This window comes from Astatotilapia calliptera, chromosome 15 (assembly GCF_964374335.1).
Source record: "Astatotilapia calliptera chromosome 15, fAstCal68.1, whole genome shotgun sequence".
In the NCBI taxonomy this organism is placed as follows: domain Eukaryota; kingdom Metazoa; phylum Chordata; class Actinopteri; order Cichliformes; family Cichlidae; genus Astatotilapia; species Astatotilapia calliptera.
In genome coordinates, this window is record NC_137436.1 from 12,221,504 (window position 1) to 12,243,154 (window position 21,651).

Consider the following 21,651-nt stretch of genomic DNA (forward strand, 5'->3'; position numbering starts at 1 on the left):
CCCACCTTATAAATTGTTTTCCCAAGCCCATCTTAGTCATTACCTCCCACAAAATTTCGTAATCTAGCCTATCAAATGCCTTTTGTTGGTCTAAACTTACACAGATTGCCGCCATTTTTCTATCCTTTACATATGCAAGTATGATATCGGAGAAAAATAAAAAATGTAATCCGATCCATTAAATATCACGAAATCACCTCGCAAAACTTGCAACATGCCGTAACTCACCTCAGAACGTTAGCACGTCGGAGCAGTATGCATCACGTGATAGAGCGGCTGTGGCATGCGGGACCTGTCGGTGGTCTGGATAGCATTTGGAGCTTCGCTAGGAACCTGGCATTTCATCTCCGACAAAGTTATCCCCGAGAGAAGTAAAGCAAGTGTGTAAGTCCATCTCTGAATGTTTGTAAAGCATTCCTGCGTTAAGCTTAATAAGCGACTGCCTCTTCTTGCTAACAAATGCACAAAAAACCCCCAAAAAGAAATCTTTCTACCTTCTGCAAAGTTCATTGCCCCAGAAAGACAAGTCAAAACAAGTAAAAAAAAAATAAAAATGTAACAGCCTCCCGATTATGACCAATATATCATTTACGTCACTGATACATCCGTAACTGAAATTAACTCAGAACAATTTGTTTATTTTTTTAAATGGTCATTCAGAATCAGAAGATTATTTACGGTGATGTTTTTGGTGGGAGTGAAACAACAATCTACTGATAAAACCAATAAAAATAAGATATGATAATAAGAAATAACCACTGTTGGAAGCCTTATTTACTCTTATCGCCTTAATCATGTGCAGTAATTAAAGTTGAAATGAGAAACTTTGCATTTGAAAGATGCTCTTCTACTGGGCACTCAAAATGCTTTCTTACAACAAGCATCATTCATCCACACCTTCATACATAATGTGCGCACATTTTAAATATAAATTAATATTACTGTAGCAGTATTTTTTTTTTTTAAAAAAGATAAAATGGCCACATTTAAGAAGGCAGGACCTGCAGTTATTGTCCTTTTCCAGACATTTATCTGGCACTTACTTTGGGGTTTTCTGCAGCTCGTCCTCGGGGCCCTCCAGACACAGAGACAGCAGGTCGTAACCCAGGATCTTCTGGGCTATGGTGAACATTTCTTTAATGTTGGGGTATTTCAAAAGTCCTCTGCCCATGCCCACAAACTGGCTGCCCTGACTGGGGAAGAGGAGCACGGAGCAGCCGCTGCTTTTGGGTGAGGCGCCGCGGCTGGCTCGCTGTTCGGGGGAAAAGCGGGGGTAATCTCCAGCCGTGGAACCGGGCTTGTTGGTGGACAGCGTCCTGCTCAGAGAGACCAGCGACCTGACCTTCCCTCTGGAAGATGCCGCCATCCTGACTGCCACTGATGCCAACATGAGCTGTTCCTCATCCAACGACGTGTCTGCAGATGAAATAAGACGCACAGCCCGCCCGGACAAACTGTAATCACCAAAAGAGTCAACTTTGCTTGAACTCAATTCTGACATCTGCTCGGCATGACACCTCACAGGGAGACGAAAACAACCGCCAGAGGAAAGAAAAGAACAAAATCTTCAGCGAAGGAAGATGATATCTCCAATAAAACTATTTTTGAAGCCATTATGGGACTTGACAAAAAATTTGAAGCACAACTGGAGGATATCAAGGAACAAAACAGACAAAGTGCAGCTATGGTTGCCAGCTTGGCTAAGGCTGTAGAGTTTAACGCTGCAGAGATAGCTGATTGCAAACTGAAAGTTGTTAAACTGGCAAATGAACTGCTGCTTAAAGAAAACGAAGACTTGAAAAGAAGAGTGAGAGAACAAGAGCGCTACCGAATGAGGTGGTGCCTAAAACTGAAAGGGGTGAAGGAAGACAAAGACGAAAACATTAGAGTGAAGGTTTTGCAAACGCTTCAGAAGATTGCCCCTGACTTGAACTTAGAAGAGGCTGTTGATATTGTCCACCGCTTAGGGAAACAAGTTGATGGCAGAAACAGAAACATCATTATTCTATTCACACAGAGGCGAATTAAAGAAGAATTGTGGAGGCGCACCAAAGATTCTTCAACCTGCAAGCAAGAAGGCATCAGCTTCGCAGAGATGTTGCTGCAGGAGGACATACAAGATCGACAGCGCCTATGGCCTCTGGTGGAGGAAGAAAGACGTGCAAAACTACAAATATCTGTAGTTTCCACTCCGTATATTTTCAAAACAAACTCGTTACTTTGGGTTTAACGCATTTGGGGGAAGTTAATATTTCACGTCACTGCAGGCCTTCAAACAATGAGATTTGAGCCTAAACAGTGAAAGGCAGTCGCGTTTTAATCAGTAGAGGATGTCGCATAAAAAGAGATGAAAGAACAAACCATGTACTGTAGTGTTGATTTATTTATTTTTAGCACAACACCAGAACAACCCCACGTGCCCATAATTTGCGGTACTTCAGAAAAAAAGGAGTGAACATAAAAGGGAGTAAAATGTTGTGTCAGGTAATTTCAAATGCAGCATTTCTATCACCTCAACAAACACTAACTGTGTTACAGTGTGTTGCTATCTAAAGCTCTACTTGCTGTATTTCACAGGAAGAGAAAGAATGAGAGCTAACTTCACTCAGAGATATAGAAAGAAAGAGAAAGAAACCAGGCTGTATTTAAAGGTAAGGACTGCTTAGTGATATTTGATAAAATGTAGTTGTATTTTCACAGGGACATAAAGTGCTTGTCTTACTCCCTTCTTCTAGCTCGAAATTACTTGCCAAGTGGTAAGGACCGTTCATGGTCACACGGTGAGAACATTGGTGTTGACTATGAAGAGATAGGGTCAGACAGGGGAGGGGCCAGTCAGATCAGAACTCAACCTCCTTAAAGCATGGAGAGAGGCTGAAACCAATCTCTGGTGAGCCCGGTTAAGGAAAGAGATGAGTTGGTGCCTGAGATGCCAAATTCCAACATCCTCATTCCCGCCATTGAGATAACACTCTCACACAGGCCCAGAGAGCAGATGTTGCTGCATTGCAGATGTGTTATACCCCCTGCCCAGCCGAATGACTCTCAAAACGAAAATTTTGCAGAAAATCAATGTGATCGCTTGAATCACTGGAATTATCATCTCGATATCTCTTGTCCTTCTTTCATTTCAGACGTCTTGAAAACAAGTTTTAACAAAGTCCTGGAGAAGTGCCCAATGCTGGAGGACCTCCTGCTTTACCCCTGGCTCAGATAAACTCCTCTCTGACACAAACACACACGCATACTGAATTCACATCTTGCCATACAAATGTGATACAGTAACCAACTTTCTTTCAGAAAGAAAGAAAGAAAATTGGGAGATTCAAAAATTTCCTCACAGTAATGTTTGCATCAGTCTATCAGACGAATCCCCTCCAAGTCCAATATTTACATCAGTTACAGTGATAATGCTTGGTGTCTACTTTCAGCCACCGCAGTAGAATGCCAGGAATGAATCTCATTGAAATTGTAGTTGCATTTGCTATTTCATTTAATTGTCATGGATGATACACAGATAACCCAACAGCAAACAGAGGAAAACAATGGGCTTAAATACACAGAGGGATAAATGAGGGAATAAGACACAGGATGAGAGCACAGCTGCGAGAAATCACAAACAACAAGACCATGGGGAAGGAAAACTGAAAACACTAACATAGTCTAAGGAGCTTAGAAAGAAAACGTCTGGACTTCTTTAAGTTGCTTGAAGATGTTCAAGCAAAGTTTAAGTTCTTTTCATCCGAGAAGGTGAAACATCTTCAAGCAACTTCAAGTCCAGACGCTTTCTTTCCAAACTCCTTAGACTACGATGACCTAGATGACTGAGAACCTTCACAGACATGAAAACACTAACACAGCACACATGACTATCAAAGTAAAACAGCAAACAAGAGACTTTTACAAAGACACAGAGTTGACACAGAGACATGACTGACTGGGGAGAAATTGGGGAACATGGAAACAAGAGTGACTAGACATGACACGTGGGACACAGGGGCAAGGCAAAGTAACAGAAACCTAAAGCCTAAGAATATAACACAAGAAGAAAACAATAAAGAGAACCAAAAACATACATAAGAATAATCAATGAATATAAATGAACAAACACAAAACACTGGGTCACAGACTCACTACCATGACAGTTAAATGTACATAATAAATACTTTAAATCAGATGACAATGTAGCTGACACTGTGTTTATTATAATGTGTGTGGTCAACCACAAATCTTCATACTGTCATCCATAGATGAGGTCTTTATACAAATGATGAAAGATAATGAAAGAAACTGTTTAATTGATATGAAATGATTGAATTATAAGAAATATTATGGCTTTGTCTGCCAGTGTTTTTCTGTAAACTACTTTGAACTACTGGCAGTCAGTGAAGTCACTGAAAGGCAAGATTCTATGTTGTGTTGCCGTAGTTTCCAGAGTTTACTTATAAAGCTCACTTACAGAATTCAGTTAGAAAAGTCAAGCATTTGAAGGGTGCACATTTGAAGGAATATTAACTCAATCTTAGCTCATTACGGTTTACATTTTCGATTTTAAAGGGTCTCCGAAATTACAATGAAAAAGGAAACAAGAAAAATTGCCACTCCAGCCGATAAGAAAGATTCGGGAGATCAAGGTAAGTAAAATAATAAAATCAAATCCTGGTAAAATCCAAATCCTAGAAATGTTGACACTGTGTGAATCATTTTTGGAGCAATTGAATCATATGTTTAATTGAAAATAGCTTTAATACAAGATGTCTAATCAAAGAAAGGTTACCGGTCTTTTGGTAAAATAATGTAATAAGTTTATTCTTGGACTCAACAGTAAAAACAGACCAACAAGTGCCATCAAGATCTAAGACTTAGTAAACCTAGTATCAACTCGCACTGATCAGTTATTTTTTTCATCCCAAGATTAAACTTGTGATCATTTAAGCAAAAGCAATTTCAAATTCTTTGCCATCAAACTGCTTCCAGTCTTGATGTCGGGGACTCTTTTTCACCACTGTGTTGTTGTCGTTTATAGATTGTAAGAGCAGGACTGCTAAAAGAAAGGCCAGTCCTGAAAAGAAGACCCCAATGAAAAGGAGGAGGGTCGCTGAGCAGGCTGGTCCTTCCACCAGCTCAGATGTGGTCAAAGGAGTGAAGCGCAAGGTTGTGCAAGATGAAGAGGACACAACAAAGAGAGCAAAGAGGGCTAAACTTCTTGACCATATGAGCGGTGACAAGGAGCAAGCATCCTCCTCGTTGGACTCTGGTAAAGGTAGGCTAATTAGTTGAATAAGGGGGTAGATTAAGTGTGGTTGCTAGGTTTAAGATATTGGTGTTTAGTGTTTGTGTCTATCATCCAGTGAGCTGATATGCTTTTGGTGTTTTCCACATCTCCAGACTTGAACAACAAACAGGTGTGCGCAAAAAATGGCAAAAGAAAGGCCACGGGAGACGACAGAGAGTCACCCAAGAAAAAAAAAAGGAATGTGGACCAGGACAAAAAATCAGTGGCAGACCAAAAACGTAAGTAGCAAGCAGCTTGGGTTTTATATTCAGGGGAAGGGCAAAAGGAACATTTAGGCTACAGAGGAGAGTAATTTGTGTCACAGCTGTAATAAAACAAGATTTGCTGTTTTGTCTGTTCAGGTGAATTCCAAGCCAGATATGTGGAGGAGCACCAGCTCGGAGAAGGAGGCTGCGGAGCAGTGTTTTCTGGCTACCGGATAGAAGATCGTTTTCCAGTAAGTGTTCAGATGATGGTAGTAAGACAGGCAGTAACGCAGATAATGGATAATATCGTAAACTGAGACGTCTGCTGTGTTTCCACCTTTCATTATGTCATACTGAGGAAATGCTCACCAATGCTCTGTGTCTTCTAGGTTGCCATCAAACACATTCCCAAAAATAAAGTCTACTGCAAAGTGGCGGTAAGCGTCCAACACTTGAATTAGTTTTACATTACTGGATTGAATGCGGCGTTCCTCATCATCCACTTTGTTGTAATATTTCAGGATGAAAGCGGGAAGATGCTCTCGGTGGAAGTGGCCATTATGGTTAAACTTGCAGGTGAAGCAGAAGGGTCAGTGGGAATATCAGCACCTGTGTCCTTGCTGGAGTGGTTCGACCTTGGCAAAGAGCTGATCCTGGTGCTGGAGAGACCTGTCCCCGCTGTGGACCTGCAAAAATACAAAGCAGAATATGGAAGAACCTTACCAGAGGACAAGGCCAAGGTAGGTTGACTGGGAGAGCCTTAGACTGTACAGCATTCAATCAAGGCAGAAAAGCATTAACTCATTATTGTGTTTTTCATCTTTTCCAGGTCATTCTGAAGCAACTAGTTGATGCTGTAAAGGAACTTGAGGATAAACACATCTTTCATCGGGACATCAAGGGAGAAAACATTCTGATTGAGACCGGCTCCGATGTGCCTCGAGTTCGCATCATTGACTTTGGACTGAGCTGCTTTGTTAAACAGCGATCTCTGTATCGCGTCTTCTATGGTAACATATTCTGCTCCTGCTTTTCACAGATGTAGCAATTTGTGTCTTTTGTTTTAGAAGAAATTGTAATTGTGTCTGTTTGTTAGGCACTCCTCTTCACACCCCTCCCGAGTGGTACAGGAGGAGCTGCTACAGGTGTGGACCCACCACGGTGTGGCAAATGGGAGTGGTGTTGTATGAAGCGCTTCATGCACGGCACTTTAGTACCGAGAGGTTCCTCGCAAAGAAACTGAGCATCAAAAAGCGTCTGTCCACAGGTAAGAAAACTTCACACTTCCAGATTCACTGATGCCTTGGATCACTAGAACTATCATCTTCATCTTTTTGATCTTTTCTTTCTTTCAAGAATGCCAGAATTTCTTGGAGGCATGTTTAACTATAGCCCCGGAGAAGCGCCCAACACTGGAGGAGCTCCAGCTTCACCCCTGGCTAAGATAGCACACACAAACACACAATTCACACCTTATCATATAAGTGTGATACATTGTGGTAACCTCCTTTCTTTTTTCTGTTGGACAGGAATGGGTCAATCTTAAAAAATAAATAAATAAAAAATTAGCTTTTTCGGACTTCCTGTAACCCCCCCAGCCATCCCAGGAAAGGGGATCTCTCTTTGAATGGGCTTTCCCGAGGTTTCTTCCCATCGATCTGGCCCCCTGGGGAGTTTTTCCTCGTCTTCATAGAGAGCTTGGGCTGGGTCAGGAGCTCCATCAAAACTGTCTTTATTTGATGACATTAAAGTCATCAAATAAAGATGTGTTTTACTTAAAGTAAAATTGGATCAAAATAAAACTTGTTTAATTCATCTTTGCTGAGGATTCTCCTTCATTACTATTTTGTTTTGTTTTGTTTTTTTTACCCATGGTGCATTTTGACAAATAAGAAAACTGAATCAGGTTAAAGTGTGCACAAAGACAGTCACACTGCAAATGATCTGAAGACTTGCATCTGTTGCTCTAACCCCCAACTAGTTTAGACAGATTTCCAGGTTCTACCAGAGGTTTTTTCCTTCAAGAAGGGAGTTTTTCCTTCCCACTGTTGCTGAGTGTTTGCTCATAGTGGGTTGTAAAAGCATAAAAGTTAATAAGAGGCATTCATAGCAGAGTTATCACAGAGGGAACTATATAGCTTAAATGTACAATTTCTACAGGACGAATTATAACTTCATTATGTATAAAAGCTTCTGTGGATAATTACTCCTATTTGTAACTTTACACAAGAGAAAGTTTGGTGTCACACTATTTATAACAGGTTGGGTTTTGTCCTCTGAGTTGAGCCTTTGGTTGCAGTTTATTGAAGAATTTCCTCTAAAGTAGCTGTTGATAAAGATTTAAAGTCCTGTTTATATACAGAAATATGCTTTAGTTCATGTTTTTTACATGTCTGCCTCAGTGGATCAGTAGAAGATCTGGCACAGGAAACTAGATGATGAAAAAAGGGTACGAATACACATATATATCTATATCTATATAGATACAGATATATAAACACACACACACACACAGGTTGCAACGTAGTATTTTCATTTTTTCTTAGCATTTCTTTAACGCCTTGGTGCAAAAGAATACCTTCATCTGTGTGTTGGAAAAAAGAACTACAAATTTGGAAAGGAATTTATTCATGTTCTTACTCATAGATGGAGTACATGGTTTAAAAAACACTGAGGAAACAGATATGAGGCGGCTGTATTAACATAAAAACATTAATACAGTTAAAAATGAATAAAAAGTTGCACGCTTAAACTTATTTCTCTACAGTTTGTACAATTAATCCATGTAACAATAGGTTCTCCCTTAATATAGTAGTTATTAAAATATCTTTACATAAAAATACATTTTTAAGTACTCTCCAGTGGAAGTCTGTTGTGGCTTATGTTTCTAAATGACACAACCATAAAGCAGCCCACAGAATATACAAATATGTCTTTGATAAGTGAATGTTGGCTCCCACAATGGCCTGTTAAGTTATTGCAAAAATAATTTACTGCATAATATGTCAGATTAGAACATGTTATGAGCACAAAACTGAAGGGGAAACAATAAAAACAAAAATGAAAAAACAAATACTAAATTAAGTTAAAGGATATTTCTTACTATACTATATAATTGTATAATGTTGCGTTTGATTGCAAAAGAAAACCCACCAAGAAAAAAAGAAAGAAAGAAAAAGAGAGAATAGTTTAATATATTCAAAACACATTCTTTTCTTTTATTTAAGCTGTAGCGAGATTCAGATGGACAAAAGAGAAAGAAAATTATTACAGATTTGTTTTATTAATCATGAATAAACTTTATTATACACAACTCTAAATTTCAGTTGGTCTTAGTCAGATGTGTTTTTAATTAAATCCTGCAACACTGTGCTCGCTGCCATCACTTTATATCTTAGTGTGCAATTCAAATATATACTTATTACAATATTTTCCCCCTTAACTCTCAACTCGCGTTTTTAAAATGTCTGTGATCATATTTGTCCGTTGACTTCTGTCTGGGCCTCGAACGATTCATCAGACAGGTTGGCAGCCTCCAACTGATGCTCCAGACTTTCATCATCGCCTCTATTCTGATCAACTCTTATCTTAAACTTAGTGATGAACTCATTACTGGCCAGCGCGTCCTCCTTTTTAGGGCATGTGGGCTTTGATAACAGCCGGCTTTCCAGTCGCTCTGCAAAGAAAATTCACAAAACATTTCTTATTTGGTAAGCTTGTTAACAAATTTTAGTTCAGTTTTGCTGAAAGTTATAGCATGCATCAAGTAAGAAGCAATTGGTTTTTAAAAAGCATATACATTCCCCAAAACATTTTTATTATGTGCATTTTGGAGAATAAAAGATTGTACACAATTTCCCTTTTTAAAGTAAAAAGATTATTAAGTCTAATTCTTACTTATTCAGTAGATTAAAGTATTGAAACATCATTATTCATAAAATATGCACATTACAAAATTAAAGTTATTCAAAAACTACTCAAGTACTTACTCCAATACTCACATTATTCAAGTAAATTTAATTTTTGCCAATGTAATGTCACATAAAATCTTAATCTGAATAAGGGATTTGAACCCCACTGTCACGGCCATGGGATCAGCAGGCCGCTGACTAGTAGTGTTCTCTCTCTCTCTCTCGCCAGGGCGGAACTCATGGTGGGTTCACGCCCTCGGCCCACGCCCCTCTGAGGAGGAAACACCTGGGCCTCATCAGTGCAGCCAGCATTTAAGCCAGGGAGTGGCTTCTACTCATCACTGGATCGTTGTGTGTGACTCGCGTCAGTGCAGCCCGGCTCTGAGCAAGTTCTCTTTTGCTTCCCTGTGCAAAACCTCTAACGTGTGTTTCCTTCTGTACACTACCGTACCGTAGACTCCTATGATCAAAACACATACAGTATAAAAGTTATAGGTTACAGATCTGAAAAGTAAAACAAATGTCAAAGTGCAAAAAGACTTATGGTCCCATAGAAGTCTATTCCATTTGCCTGGAATTAGGTGAACACCTTTGTGACAAATTTAATGGCTCAGTCATTTGTTTCATGTCATATTTAATAAAAGACTGACATGGTGGCATGTGGAATTGTCCATTTTGCACATATTTGGTCATTCTAAGCGTCAGAAGGGGAAAGATCATTCTGGGAATGCCTACTGGCGAAGGATGTGTGACTGACAAGTCCAGTGTGTGAAGTTTAACTACAGTCTAAGGAGCTTGGAAAGAAAAGCATCTGGACTTCTTTAAGTTTCTTGAAGATGTTTCACTTCTCATCTGAGAAGCTTCTTCAGTTCAGAATTTCTTCAGAGAACTGAAGAAGCTTCTTGAATGAGAGGTGAAATGCTCTTCAAGAAACTTAAAGAAGTCCAGATGCTTTTCTTTCCAAGCTCCTTAGACTACGATGACCTGAACGACTGAGAACCTTAACAGACAGTTCTTCCCTTCATTCATCATGCCTGATTTCAAAACACCAAGATGGCAGTCGTGAAAACACTCATCTTGAGTCTTCATGGGACTATGGTGAGATCAGTTATGCCTCTTATGATGCTGTCCCAGACTTCAAAGCAGTATAAAACATGTTTGCAGCCTGTAACAACTGTGCATGCGGTTATTTTTCGTTTTAAGATTTCCGTGTTTAAATCATAATAAGATTTATTTTTAATTTTAATTAACTTGAGGTGAGTCAGATTCTTTCATTCAAGTCACTGAATGAATCTCTTGACATGTTTGGGGGTAGGTGCCTTTTGTAGCATTTTAATGCAATTATCTGACAGATTATATGGTCTACACCATAGGTGTCAAACTCTGGCCAAATTTGGCCCGCAACCTAATTACATTTGGCCCGCGAAGCCATACCAAATTACTATTAGAGCTGGCCTACTGGTATTATACAGCTAATATATATTGTTTAGTATTAAGCTTTGCTTGTTCCATATTCAGTTTTTCAGCAAAATGTGTTTGAGTCCATAAGAAAAGATTCATTCTTATATCTGGAGGAATAAATATATTTCAATAAATATTAAAGTTAGCCCGCGACTTTGATCCAGTTTTGAATTTTGGCCCACTGTGTATTTGAGTTTGACACCCCTGGTCTACACTGTTATTAACTATACTAACACTCTGTTCCAGAAGTCTGTGCTGCAAAGAGGCAAAGTGAATACCGCACCTGCAGGAGTAATGGGGGTCATCAGTCGGTTCAGCTGGATGTTCCAGTGCCGTACCTGTTGACTGGCATTCCTCAGCCTCTCCTGAACCTCCTGGAAACAAAAATCATGCAGGCATCTTCATCAGTGTTGTTTTAGAAGAGCACTAAATAAGATGCTGCTCACAAAGCCAGTCAAAACAAACTTGTTCACCTCCAGACGCTGGTGACTTCTTTGGCGAGATGCCTGCAGATCCTGGAGCTCCTGAGAGGCAGAGTTGAGGGCTGAGGGGGTGTCCTCATCGGGACTGCCATCTGACAGCTCCTGTATGGGGCTGAGGTTTTGCATTGTACGTTGCTGCTCCTGGAGGAGCTGGAAATGTTTCCTCTTTTCATCTTCAGCCTGCAGCAACCTGAAGGAGGGGAAAAAGGGAAGAAGCAACTGAAAATGTTAATACTTCTCATGGATATCTCAGATCTCCATCACAAATAAAATAATAAAGGGCCATAATAAGAGTTAGAAATCCATTGTTACCGCTCAAGCTCCAGTCTGGCCCTCTCCTCCTCCAGCCGAGCCTGGATCTCCATATTAAGGGCAACTTCCAGCTGCTGCTGTGTCAGCTCCAGCTCCCTGATCCTCTTCTTCTGTTGTTCAGCCTCCTTTTCCTTCACCTGCATCTCAGCCTGCATGCTGTCTTTTATCTATGCACACACACACACACAGCTACATAAACAGATGCACCAACAGAGCGGTATAAACTGACCTATTCCTGAATTACCTTTTCCTGGACTGTCATAACCATTTTTCCAAATCATTAAAGACTAGGTGTGAATTTTATAATGACAGTCAACATTTTGCTGGAGTTCTCAAAGATCAAAGTCAAGGAGAAAAGACTCTGTACATAATTGGTGTCAAGTGGAAAACTTTTTTTTTTACCATCACAGCCTCTTTCAGCTGTCTTTCCAGTTCCAGCTGCACCTCCCTCTGCTTCCTCCGCTCTCTCTCCTCTGCCTCCCTTCGGCGAGTTTCCAGTTCCCGTGCATGCTGTGAAACAGATGAAAGAGACATTGTTTGCTTTGTGTTTTCACCTCTATCCAGCAGGTGACACTAGGCCATCAGCTTCGAGGTTCAACGTATTGTGCTTTCAGCGGTGCTCTTCTTGATAACTTGGTTGAAGTAAGTGGGTATTTGAGTTCATGTTGCTTTCCTTACAGCTGTAAGTAATCTGCTCATTCCGCTTTTGATCTTTGGCACCAACAAGTGATTTTTTCCCAGAGAAGTGCTGCTCACAGGAGATTTCCTCCATTTCAGACCATTTTCTATAAACCGGTTAGATGGTTGTACAGTTTCTGAAATACTCAGACAAGCCTGTCCGACACAAACAACAATGCATGTTCAAAGTCATTTAAATCCCCTTTGACCTTCAGCAGGTCATCTTATTAATGTATACATGCCTAAATGCACTGAGCTGCTGCTATGTGATAGGCTGATTAGGTATTTGACCTAATGAGCAGCTCAACAGGTGTATCTAACAAAAATTTGGCCAGTGAGTGTACAGTGGGGCAAAAAAGTATTTAGTTAGCCACCGATTGTGCAAGTTCCCCCACTTAACATAAGAGTTATGAGTTATAAGATGCAGGTCGATGTGTAAAAATAACTCAGTTGTTTGGTGGTGGCTATGGCAGGGCTTCCACAGAGGCCAGCAGGTGGATGAGGGAAGGGGAAGCAGGAGGAGAGCCCCGAGGCGGCCACCAGTCCGAGTGTCAGGTGAACTGAACTTCAGGTAAGAAGTTATGACCTGCAGTCTATCTGGGTCAGATATAAACCAAGTTTAGGTGGAGTTTATTTTCGTTGTGCTGACTTTTTACAGTCAGTTACAATACCTCATACTGTGTGAGCTAGCATGACAAGTTTATACAGATGTTCGGTTGCTATGATGTTACTGATAGTGAACTTTATTTTATTCATAAGGTTAGTTAGTAGAGTTGCCAACAGCTCCTTAAAAAATGGAATGGTCCCTCATTCAGAGAAAATATTACGCGTTTGGTATTGAGCTGAGAAGAGACGCAGTTTGTCCCGGACTTCAGCTAGGATGGAAAAAGACACAAAACTGGAGTTATTCTGTCTTTACGCTGCACAGCTGCCTCTTCTCCTCTCATTATCTCTCCTCTCTCTCCTGTTGCTACTTCAATCATGAAACTGATCAATGATCAGCTGATCGTCTCTCTTGTTTGTTTATCACCCACTTTGAGCCAGAAAGAGGAAACCAGCAGATGTCGCGCTAAACAGCAGCAGCACGTTTAAGCTTGATCAGCTGTTGTTAGAATTTATTTAGTTAGAATGTTTGCTGGAGCCACAGCTGTAAAGCTGTAAAGCTGCTGGTCATGATGTCGGTTTGGATATGTGGTGAGAGGGAAACATGAAGATGAAACCAGGAGATGTCCTTACTGAATCATCAGAGCTGAACAGGTGATGGAGAAACAGGTTTACCTTTTAGGTGACAGGAATGAGTTGAAGTTATGAACTGTTTCTGAGAGATAAATAACACCAGGATCCTTTTTTTATGTACCTGACAGCTGGTAACTGTGCAGGGGCGGGTCTAGCAAAGTGTTGCCAGGGGGCCAGGTAGGGCATTAACAGGGAAAGGTGGGCACAAAGAAATACTTTTCTTTTTTATTCTCATTTAAAATATCTAGCTTTTATTAAATAATTATCTGAATCTTGTGAAGAAAGTTTTTATCTGACGTAAAATGTATGGAAATCATACATATACCAAAAAGACTGTACATCACTGTCACAACAGCATTTGTTTTCATTCAAAGGCTTTATGGCTTTAATACCTGGTGGGCCAATCTGTAGTGAAAATGCCCAATTTTTTGTCCCAGTCCAGCCCTGCAGGTTAATACTGGCAGTGTCACCATGCCAGCTGACTGCATTTCATCATCAGCCAGTGTTGTTCTCAATATTACCAAAGTAAGGCAGCATATAAAGTATTTACTTGCTTTCAGGTTTTATTCAAATGTTAGTCTTTTCAGTTGTTTCTCCACTTTTTTCCTGTTTCAAAATCAAACACCAGTTTGTGAGAAGATTATCTTCTTTTTTTTTTTTTAACAGGCATTGGTTTTGCATTGGAATTGGCTAATTTGCCAATTGTATGTTAAAAATGTTCGTATTTTAATATTCAAAAATGTTTTTGCCCAAAACACATGTGCACTACATGTCAGTAAAAATACTATGCAAATATTGATGTCCTTGAATGCTGAATAAACACTGACTGATTGTATCTCTTGTACTTAATCAACACAGTATCTAAACACTTTGCACCGTAGTGGTTAAAATCTCATTCTAATAAGGTTACGGTTATTAGGTTTACAGGGTTATTGAATTATGGTGAACGGTTGGTAGAATTGTTTTTAACATTATCTGCCAATTACATCTGCCACCCTTCTCCAAATCTGTGCCCCTACCTGGCCCCCCCAACAAAAATTTTCTAGACACGCCACTGCATCCTGGTGCATATATATTGTGCATGCGTGTTCCTTTAGGAAACAGGAAGATTGCTAGGAGAAAGAAACGGATTAATCTTGTTTGTTAGGATCATAGCCATAAATGGAGGACTCTTATAAAGTCCATGGATTTTCATTCACACATATTACATGAGGTATCTACTCTTTACACACTAAGGATCCACACTACCAGGGCTACGGCACACAGCTGTTTTATAAATCATCAAAACCAATACTATCCTAAGATTTATTATATACAAAAATGATCTGTTCCAAAATGTTTTCATGTAATCCTGAAAACAGAAAAACAATCTTCTGCACTATTAACCATCCACAAATGGAAACAACAGACAATACAGGTGATTTTAGCTAAAAAGCCAAGAAAAAATTGTGTGGGTTTTTTTTTTTTTCAAACGATGTAATTTACAGCCACAGAGGACAGAAAGCTGCAGTATGTAGAGAAAGAGAAGAGTTAAACCTATAATCAACATGAGTCCTTGTAGATGGCAGCCTCCGGTTTTTAAAGACTTCTATTGGTCTCTAGTGGACAACAGAGGTAACTGCAGGATTGGAGCCAGAATAGTGTAACTGCAGTTGAAAACGACATATTTTTTTGATTTCCCATAGAAAGTGTGTGTCCAGCCACGTGTCAGTCCAAGTGGCAGGATTTAGTAATTGTGGTAATAGTTAAATGTAAGTCATTCACAAATATTAAGTCGCAAGATTTCAGTCTGACTAACCTTGGAAGATTACACGAAGACAATGTCCAGATATGCAGACGCACGCATATATCTAGCGTATAAGAAAATTCTTTGCACAAACTGTTGAGTCAAATGCCATTTGTTTTTCACAGCTTCAGGGGGTGCACCGTTCCTAGAAATACTGCAATACCAGGTCGATGCGTGGAGTGGACGGAGCAAGCCCCTATTCCATCTCCCTGCTCCAAAAATCAATTTAATATATGGTCCCCGGGTAGGGGACGTATCAGATATTAAACTGATAAGAACAGATACTACACTTGATCTTAGCCAAAAGGCCGAGAAGCGATACCCACATATCGCACGACAGAAACGACTCATTCTGCTTACTGCAACTCTAACTCATGGTTACAATGAAGAACACAGTCGCCTTCTAACAAATGGTAGAGGACAGGTCGATGTTTTACTGACGTTTTACCTCCGAAACATCACAATATAACTATGGTCGGCATGTTTCAGTTTTTAAACGGCGCCACATATATGACGACACTTTAGTTTCTGAAACGCCGGTCAGCGCATGCCGGTTAATGAGATTCAAAATCACGTGGTCGCCTGCAGTCCAATCAGCGGTCGTTGAGACGGAGCGTCTTCAATTCATTTTTATAACTTTCTTGGTGTTATAATTGTTTTCATAATAATTACATACTGTTAAATTTTTAATGTTTCTCCTCCCGGTAACTGTATTCCTGTTATGTCTGGGCTTTCCCTAATTGCACAAGCCAACGGTTCTACATATAACATGTACAGTAAGACTGAGAGGGGGCGACCTTGGTACAGACCTCTCATTTGTCTTTCATCCCAGCTTTTTTGGGGGTGACTGGGTGGGGGGATATTGCTCACAGCAAATTCCTAAAAACTCCTATTGATCATTGTTGCTCCCATAGATACATTTCAGTTTACCAGTCATGAGGCTCCAAATTATACCAGGAGTGGGGTTTGAACCCACGAGAGCATGCGCTCATTGGAGCTTAAGTCCAACGCCTTAACCACTCGGCCATAGGGTTTACAGGGATGGAGGACTCAAATGAGAAAATATCCAGCGAGCAGCAGTTTTTGGTGCAATGTTTCAAAACAAGCTATGCAGAAGAGCATGTTTGGGAGCACCGTACATCTGACTTTGAAGCAGATGGGCTACAGCAACAGAAGGCCAAAATGAGAGCCACACTAACAGCTACAACAACTTTTTCAAGAATATTATTTTATGACAGACTTGAGCATGAATGATGAATATGAATCAGAAACAACAATGAACAACAATGTGAAACTGCTCATGAATCATTTAATCTATGAGTGAAAGTAGTTTTCTTTAATCTCCTCCTCCTTTAGTTTGCCTCTCCTCTTTATAAGCTCCAGCTCTCTTCTCCTACTCACATCTCTAAACAGTAAAGATCATTTACACCTCACACTGACAACATGCTGTGGACCTTCTGCACTCTCATCACTGCTCTAACATGTAAGATCTTCTTATTCCATTTTTTAGTTCATATTTAGAGCTAAACTTTAAACTTCTATTTTTTCTGTGTTTCCTGGCAGATGTTGATGCAGTGATTGTGTTGACCCAAACACCTGCTGTCCACACAGTTTCTCCAGGTCAAGAAGTTGTTCTCAACTGTAACATAGAGAGAGATGATGGGAATTCTGTTAGATGGTATAAACAAGTTCCTGGAACGGTTCCTCAGTATGTTCTAAGATTTTATCATTCTAGCAGCTCACCCAGCTTTGGAACAGGATTCTCCTCAGACAGATTCAACTCTAAGTCCTCATCAAACATTGATTACCAGTTCATTATCAAGCGAGCAGAGACAGGAGACTCTGCAGTGTATTACTGTCAGACATGGGATGACTCTGCCAGTGCAGCTGTACCACAGTGATTTAGACAGTGACAAAAACCTCCTCATTAGTACTTCTGCTTTTTTAGAAACTTTCACATGCAAAAAAAAAAAAGACCCATAAAAGAAACCCTGTAATGTGCTATTAAACACTAAATCCTCCATTTTTAAATCCTTTTTAATCTTCATTATTAAAGGCATAAAGAGGAAAGCACTGAAATATGTACATCTCATTTACTCACATCAGCCCGAACAGATCACATAAACCAAACTATCCAACATATAGTATTATATGTTGCTGCAAGCTATTCTTAATAACAGAAATTTTATAGATACTACTCACAGGTCTAACTGTCCAACAGCAGTTTAACTTATCATTTAAAAAAAAGTGTAGTTAACATGCAGTTTAAAAAATATATATAAAGCTATACTGAAGCTAGTTTAGAGCTTCTACACCATCTTCATTTACATTTAGTTTTGATTATTCAGAAACATATTTTTAAGGCAGAAGGAAAATATAGAAGTGTGAGGATAAGGACACTAGTGATAAATGTTTGATTCTTTTACAACCATTTTTAAGAACACGGTGTGATTTATTGTAGCTATTGTATTATTATGGTATATATTTTTCTATCATTTGTAAAAATGATGACGATCAAACTGACTGACATAATACTCATGGGAAGGAAATATACAGTATTTACTCAGTGTCTTTTCTGCACACTGCAATTCTGTCAAGAATACTTGAATGTGTTTTAAGTATTTTACTATTGGGTGGCTGTAGCTCAGGTGGCAGAGCAGGTCAGCCACTAATCAGATGGTTGGTGGTTTGATCCCAGGCTGCCTCCTGGCTGCATGCCAAATATCCTTGGGCAAGATACTAACCCCATGTTTGCCTACTGGTGGTGGTCAGAGGGCCCGGTGGCGCCAGTGTCCGCCTCTGTCAGTGCGTCCCAGGGCAGCTGTGGCTACAATGTAGCTTGCTATCGCCAGTGTGTGAATGACTGAATGTAGTGTGAAGCGCTTTGGGGTCCTTAGGGACTAGGAAAGCGCTATACAAATGCAGGCCATTTACTTGTTTAAATGATTAGCACTAGTGCTCATAAACCACAACGTAATGATCTGTGAATGTGCTTGAAAGCGATTGTTTACAGTACACAGCAGTTATGTTAAAAATATGCTTCTCTGTTATCCGAAATAGAAATACAAAAACTAAAAGTTTTTTTATTTGCAAAAACTAACAGATCGAAAAAATACATTCCCCAAACAAACAAAACAAACTTTGTTGTTGATGACTGATGAATAAAAATAACAAAAAAGAATGCAGTACAGTAGAATTGTATTGCATGGGATCATTTTACAAATAAACTAATGCCAACAAATAACTAAAGCACAATAAACAAACATTGAGCTTATTTGAAATTCATCCATCCATCCATCCATTTGCTTCCGCTTATCCTTTTCAGGGTCGCGGGGGGCGCTGGAGCCTATCCCAGCTGTCATAGGGCGAGAGGCAGGGTACACCCTGCACAGCATCAGGAAAAAGGAGCACGAGAAGCTTGAGAAATACCAAAGGCTCAGAGAAGAGCTCGAGAAGATGTGGAGGGTTAAGGTAACAGTGGTCCCAGTGGTAATTGGAACACTCGGTTTGGTGACTCCCAAGCTAGGTGAGCGGCTCCAGCAGATCCCAGGAACAACATCAGAGATCTCTGTCCAGAAGAGCGCAGCCCTAAGAACATAAATAAACATAAATCAGAATAAATTTGATAGTATTGACATTATATAAATTAGAGATGGACCGATCCGATATTACGTATCGGTATCGGTCCGATACTGACCTAAATTACTGGATCGGATATCGGAGAAAAATAAAAAATGTAATCCGATCCATTAAATATCACGAAATCACCTCGCAAAACTTGCAACATGCCGTAACTCACCTCAGAACGTTAGCACGTCGGAGCAGTATGCATCACGTGATAGAGCGGCTGTGGCATGCGGGACCTGTCGGTGGTCTGGATAGCATTTGGAGCTTCGCTAGGAACCTGGCATTTCATCTCCGACAAAGTCATCCCCGAGAGAAGTAAAGCAAGTGTGTAAGTCCATCTCTGAATGTTTGTAAAGCATTCCTGCGTTAAGCTTAATAAGCGACTGCCTCTTCTTGCTAACAAATGCACAAAAAAACCCCAAAAAGAAATCTTTCTACCTTCTGCAAAGTTCATCGCCCCAGAAAGACAAGTCAAAACAAGTAAAAAAAAAATAAAAATGTAACAGCCTCCCGATTATGACCAATATATCATTTACGTCACTGATACATCCGTAACTGAAATTAACTCAGAACAATTTGTTTATTTTTTTAAATGGTCATTCAGAATCAGAAGATTATTTACGGTGATGTTTTTGGTGGGAGTAAAACAACAATCTACTGATAAAACCAATAAAAATAAGATATGATAATAAGAAATAACCACTGTTGGAAGCCTTATTTACTCTTATCGCCTTAATCATGTGCAGTAATTAAAGTTGAAATGAGAAACTTTGCATTTGAAAGATGCTCTTCTACTGGGCACTCAAAATGCTTTCTTACAACAAGCATCATTCATCCACACCTTCATACATAATGTGCGCACATTTTAAATATAAATTAATATTACTGTAGCAGTATTTTTTTTTTTTTAAAAAGATAAAATGGCCACATTTAAGAAGGCAGGACCTGCAGTTATTGTCCTTTTCCAGACATTTATCTGGCACTTACTTTGGGGTTTTCTGCAGCTTGTCCTCGGGGCCCTCCAGACACAGAGACAGCAGGTCGTAACCCAGGATCTTCTGGGCTATGGTGAACATTTCTTTAATGTTGGGGTATTTCAAAAGTCCTCTGCCCATGCCCACAAACTGGCTGCCCTGACTGGGGAAGAGGAGCACGGAGCAGCCGCTGCTTTTGGGTGAGGCGCCGCGGCTGGCTCGCTGTTCGGGGGAAAAGCGGGGGCTTCAGCCGGAGGAGGGTAATCTCCAGCCGTGGAACCGGGCTTGTTGGTGGACAGCGTCCTGCTCAGAGAGACCAGCGACCTGACCTTCCCTCTGGAAGATGCCGCCATCCTGACTGCCACTGATGCCAACATGAGCTGTTCCTCATCCAACGACGTGTCTGCAGATGAAATAAGACGCACAGCCCGCCCGGACAAACTGTAATCACCAAAAGAGTCAACTTTGCTTGAACTCAATTCTGACATCTGCTCGGCATGACACCTCACAGGGAGACGAAAACAACCGCCAGAGGAAAGAAAAGAACAAAATCTTCAGCGAAGGAAGATGATATCTCCAATAAAACTATTTTTGAAGCCATTATGGGACTTGACAAAAAATTTGAAGCACAACTGGAGGATATCAAGGAACAAAACAGACAAAGTGCAGCTATGGTTGCCAGCTTGGCTAAGGCTGTAGAGTTTAACGCTGCAGAGATAGCTGATTGCAAACTGAAAGTTGTTAAACTGGCAAATGCGAATGAACTGCTGCTTAAAGAAAACGAAGACTTGAAAAGAAGAGTGAGAGAACAAGAGCGCTACCGAATGAGGTGGTGCCTAAAACTGAAAGGGGTGAAGGAAGACAAAGACGAAAACATTAGAGTGAAGGTTTTGCAAACGCTTCAGAAGATTGCCCCTGACTTGAACTTAGAAGAGGCTGTTGATATTGTCCACCGCTTAGGGAAACAAGTTGATGGCAGAAACAGAAACATCATTATTCTATTCACACAGAGGCGAATTAAAGAAGAATTGTGGAGGCGCACCAAAGATTCTTCAACCTGCAAGCAAGAAGGCATCAGCTTCGCAGAGATGTTGCTGCAGGAGGACATACAAGATCGACAGCGCCTATGGCCTCTGGTGGAGGAAGAAAGACGTGCAAAACTACAAATATCTGTAGTTTCCACTCCGTATATTTTCAAAACAAACTCGTTACTTTGGGTTTAACGCATTTGGGGGAAGTTAATATTTCACGTCACTGCAGGCCTTCAAACAATGAGATTTGAGCCTAAACAGTGAAAGGCAGTCGCGTTTTAATCAGTAGAGGATGTCGCATAAAAAGAGATGAAAGAACAAACCATGTACTGTAGTGTTGATTTATTTATTTTTAGCACAACACCAGAACAACCCCACGTGCCCATAATTTGCGGTACTTCAGAAAAAAAGGAGTGAACATAAAAGGGAGTAAAATGTTGTGTCAGGTAATTTCAAATGCAGCATTTCTATCACCTCAACAAACACTAACTGTGTTACAGTGTGTTGCTATCTAAAGCTCTACTTGCTGTATTTCACAGGAAGAGAAAGAATGAGAGCTAACTTCACTCAGAGATATAGAAAGAAAGAGAAAGAAACCAGGCTGTATTTAAAGGTAAGGACTGCTTAGTGATATTTGATAAAATGTAGTTGTATTTTCACAGGGACATAAAG

General features: G+C 40.2%; 2 protein-coding genes and 1 non-coding gene across 3 annotated transcripts; 1 reads left to right on the forward strand and 2 right to left on the reverse strand.

Moving 5' to 3' along the window:
• Positions 1-3,225: 3,225 nt before the first annotated feature.
• LOC145420443 (serine/threonine-protein kinase pim-1-like) lies at positions 3,226-7,992 on the forward strand. The gene is made up of 9 exons (XM_080289694.1): positions 3,226-4,634; positions 5,027-5,263; positions 5,389-5,514; positions 5,638-5,732; positions 5,871-5,918; positions 6,003-6,221; positions 6,311-6,491; positions 6,578-6,748; positions 6,838-7,992. Exons 1-9 carry the CDS (start codon positions 4,574-4,576, stop codon positions 6,927-6,929), a joined length of 1,230 nt encoding a protein of 409 aa, XP_080145820.1. The 5' UTR covers positions 3,226-4,573; the 3' UTR covers positions 6,930-7,992.
• Positions 7,993-8,668: 676 nt separating this feature from the next.
• On the reverse strand, positions 8,669-12,456 carry LOC145420442 (uncharacterized). The gene is made up of 5 exons (XM_080289693.1): positions 12,050-12,456; positions 11,648-11,814; positions 11,327-11,525; positions 11,137-11,227; positions 8,669-9,157 (listed from the first exon to the last, which is right to left on the reverse strand). Exons 1-5 carry the CDS (start codon positions 12,179-12,181, stop codon positions 8,955-8,957), a joined length of 792 nt encoding a protein of 263 aa, XP_080145819.1. The 5' UTR covers positions 12,182-12,456; the 3' UTR covers positions 8,669-8,954.
• A 3,020-nt stretch (positions 12,457-15,476) lies between these two features.
• On the reverse strand, positions 15,477-15,667 carry LOC145420816 (U2 spliceosomal RNA). The gene has a single exon (XR_013902101.1). It is a non-coding gene; the product is annotated as a U2 spliceosomal RNA (small nuclear RNA).
• Positions 15,668-21,651: the final 5,984 nt, after the last annotated feature.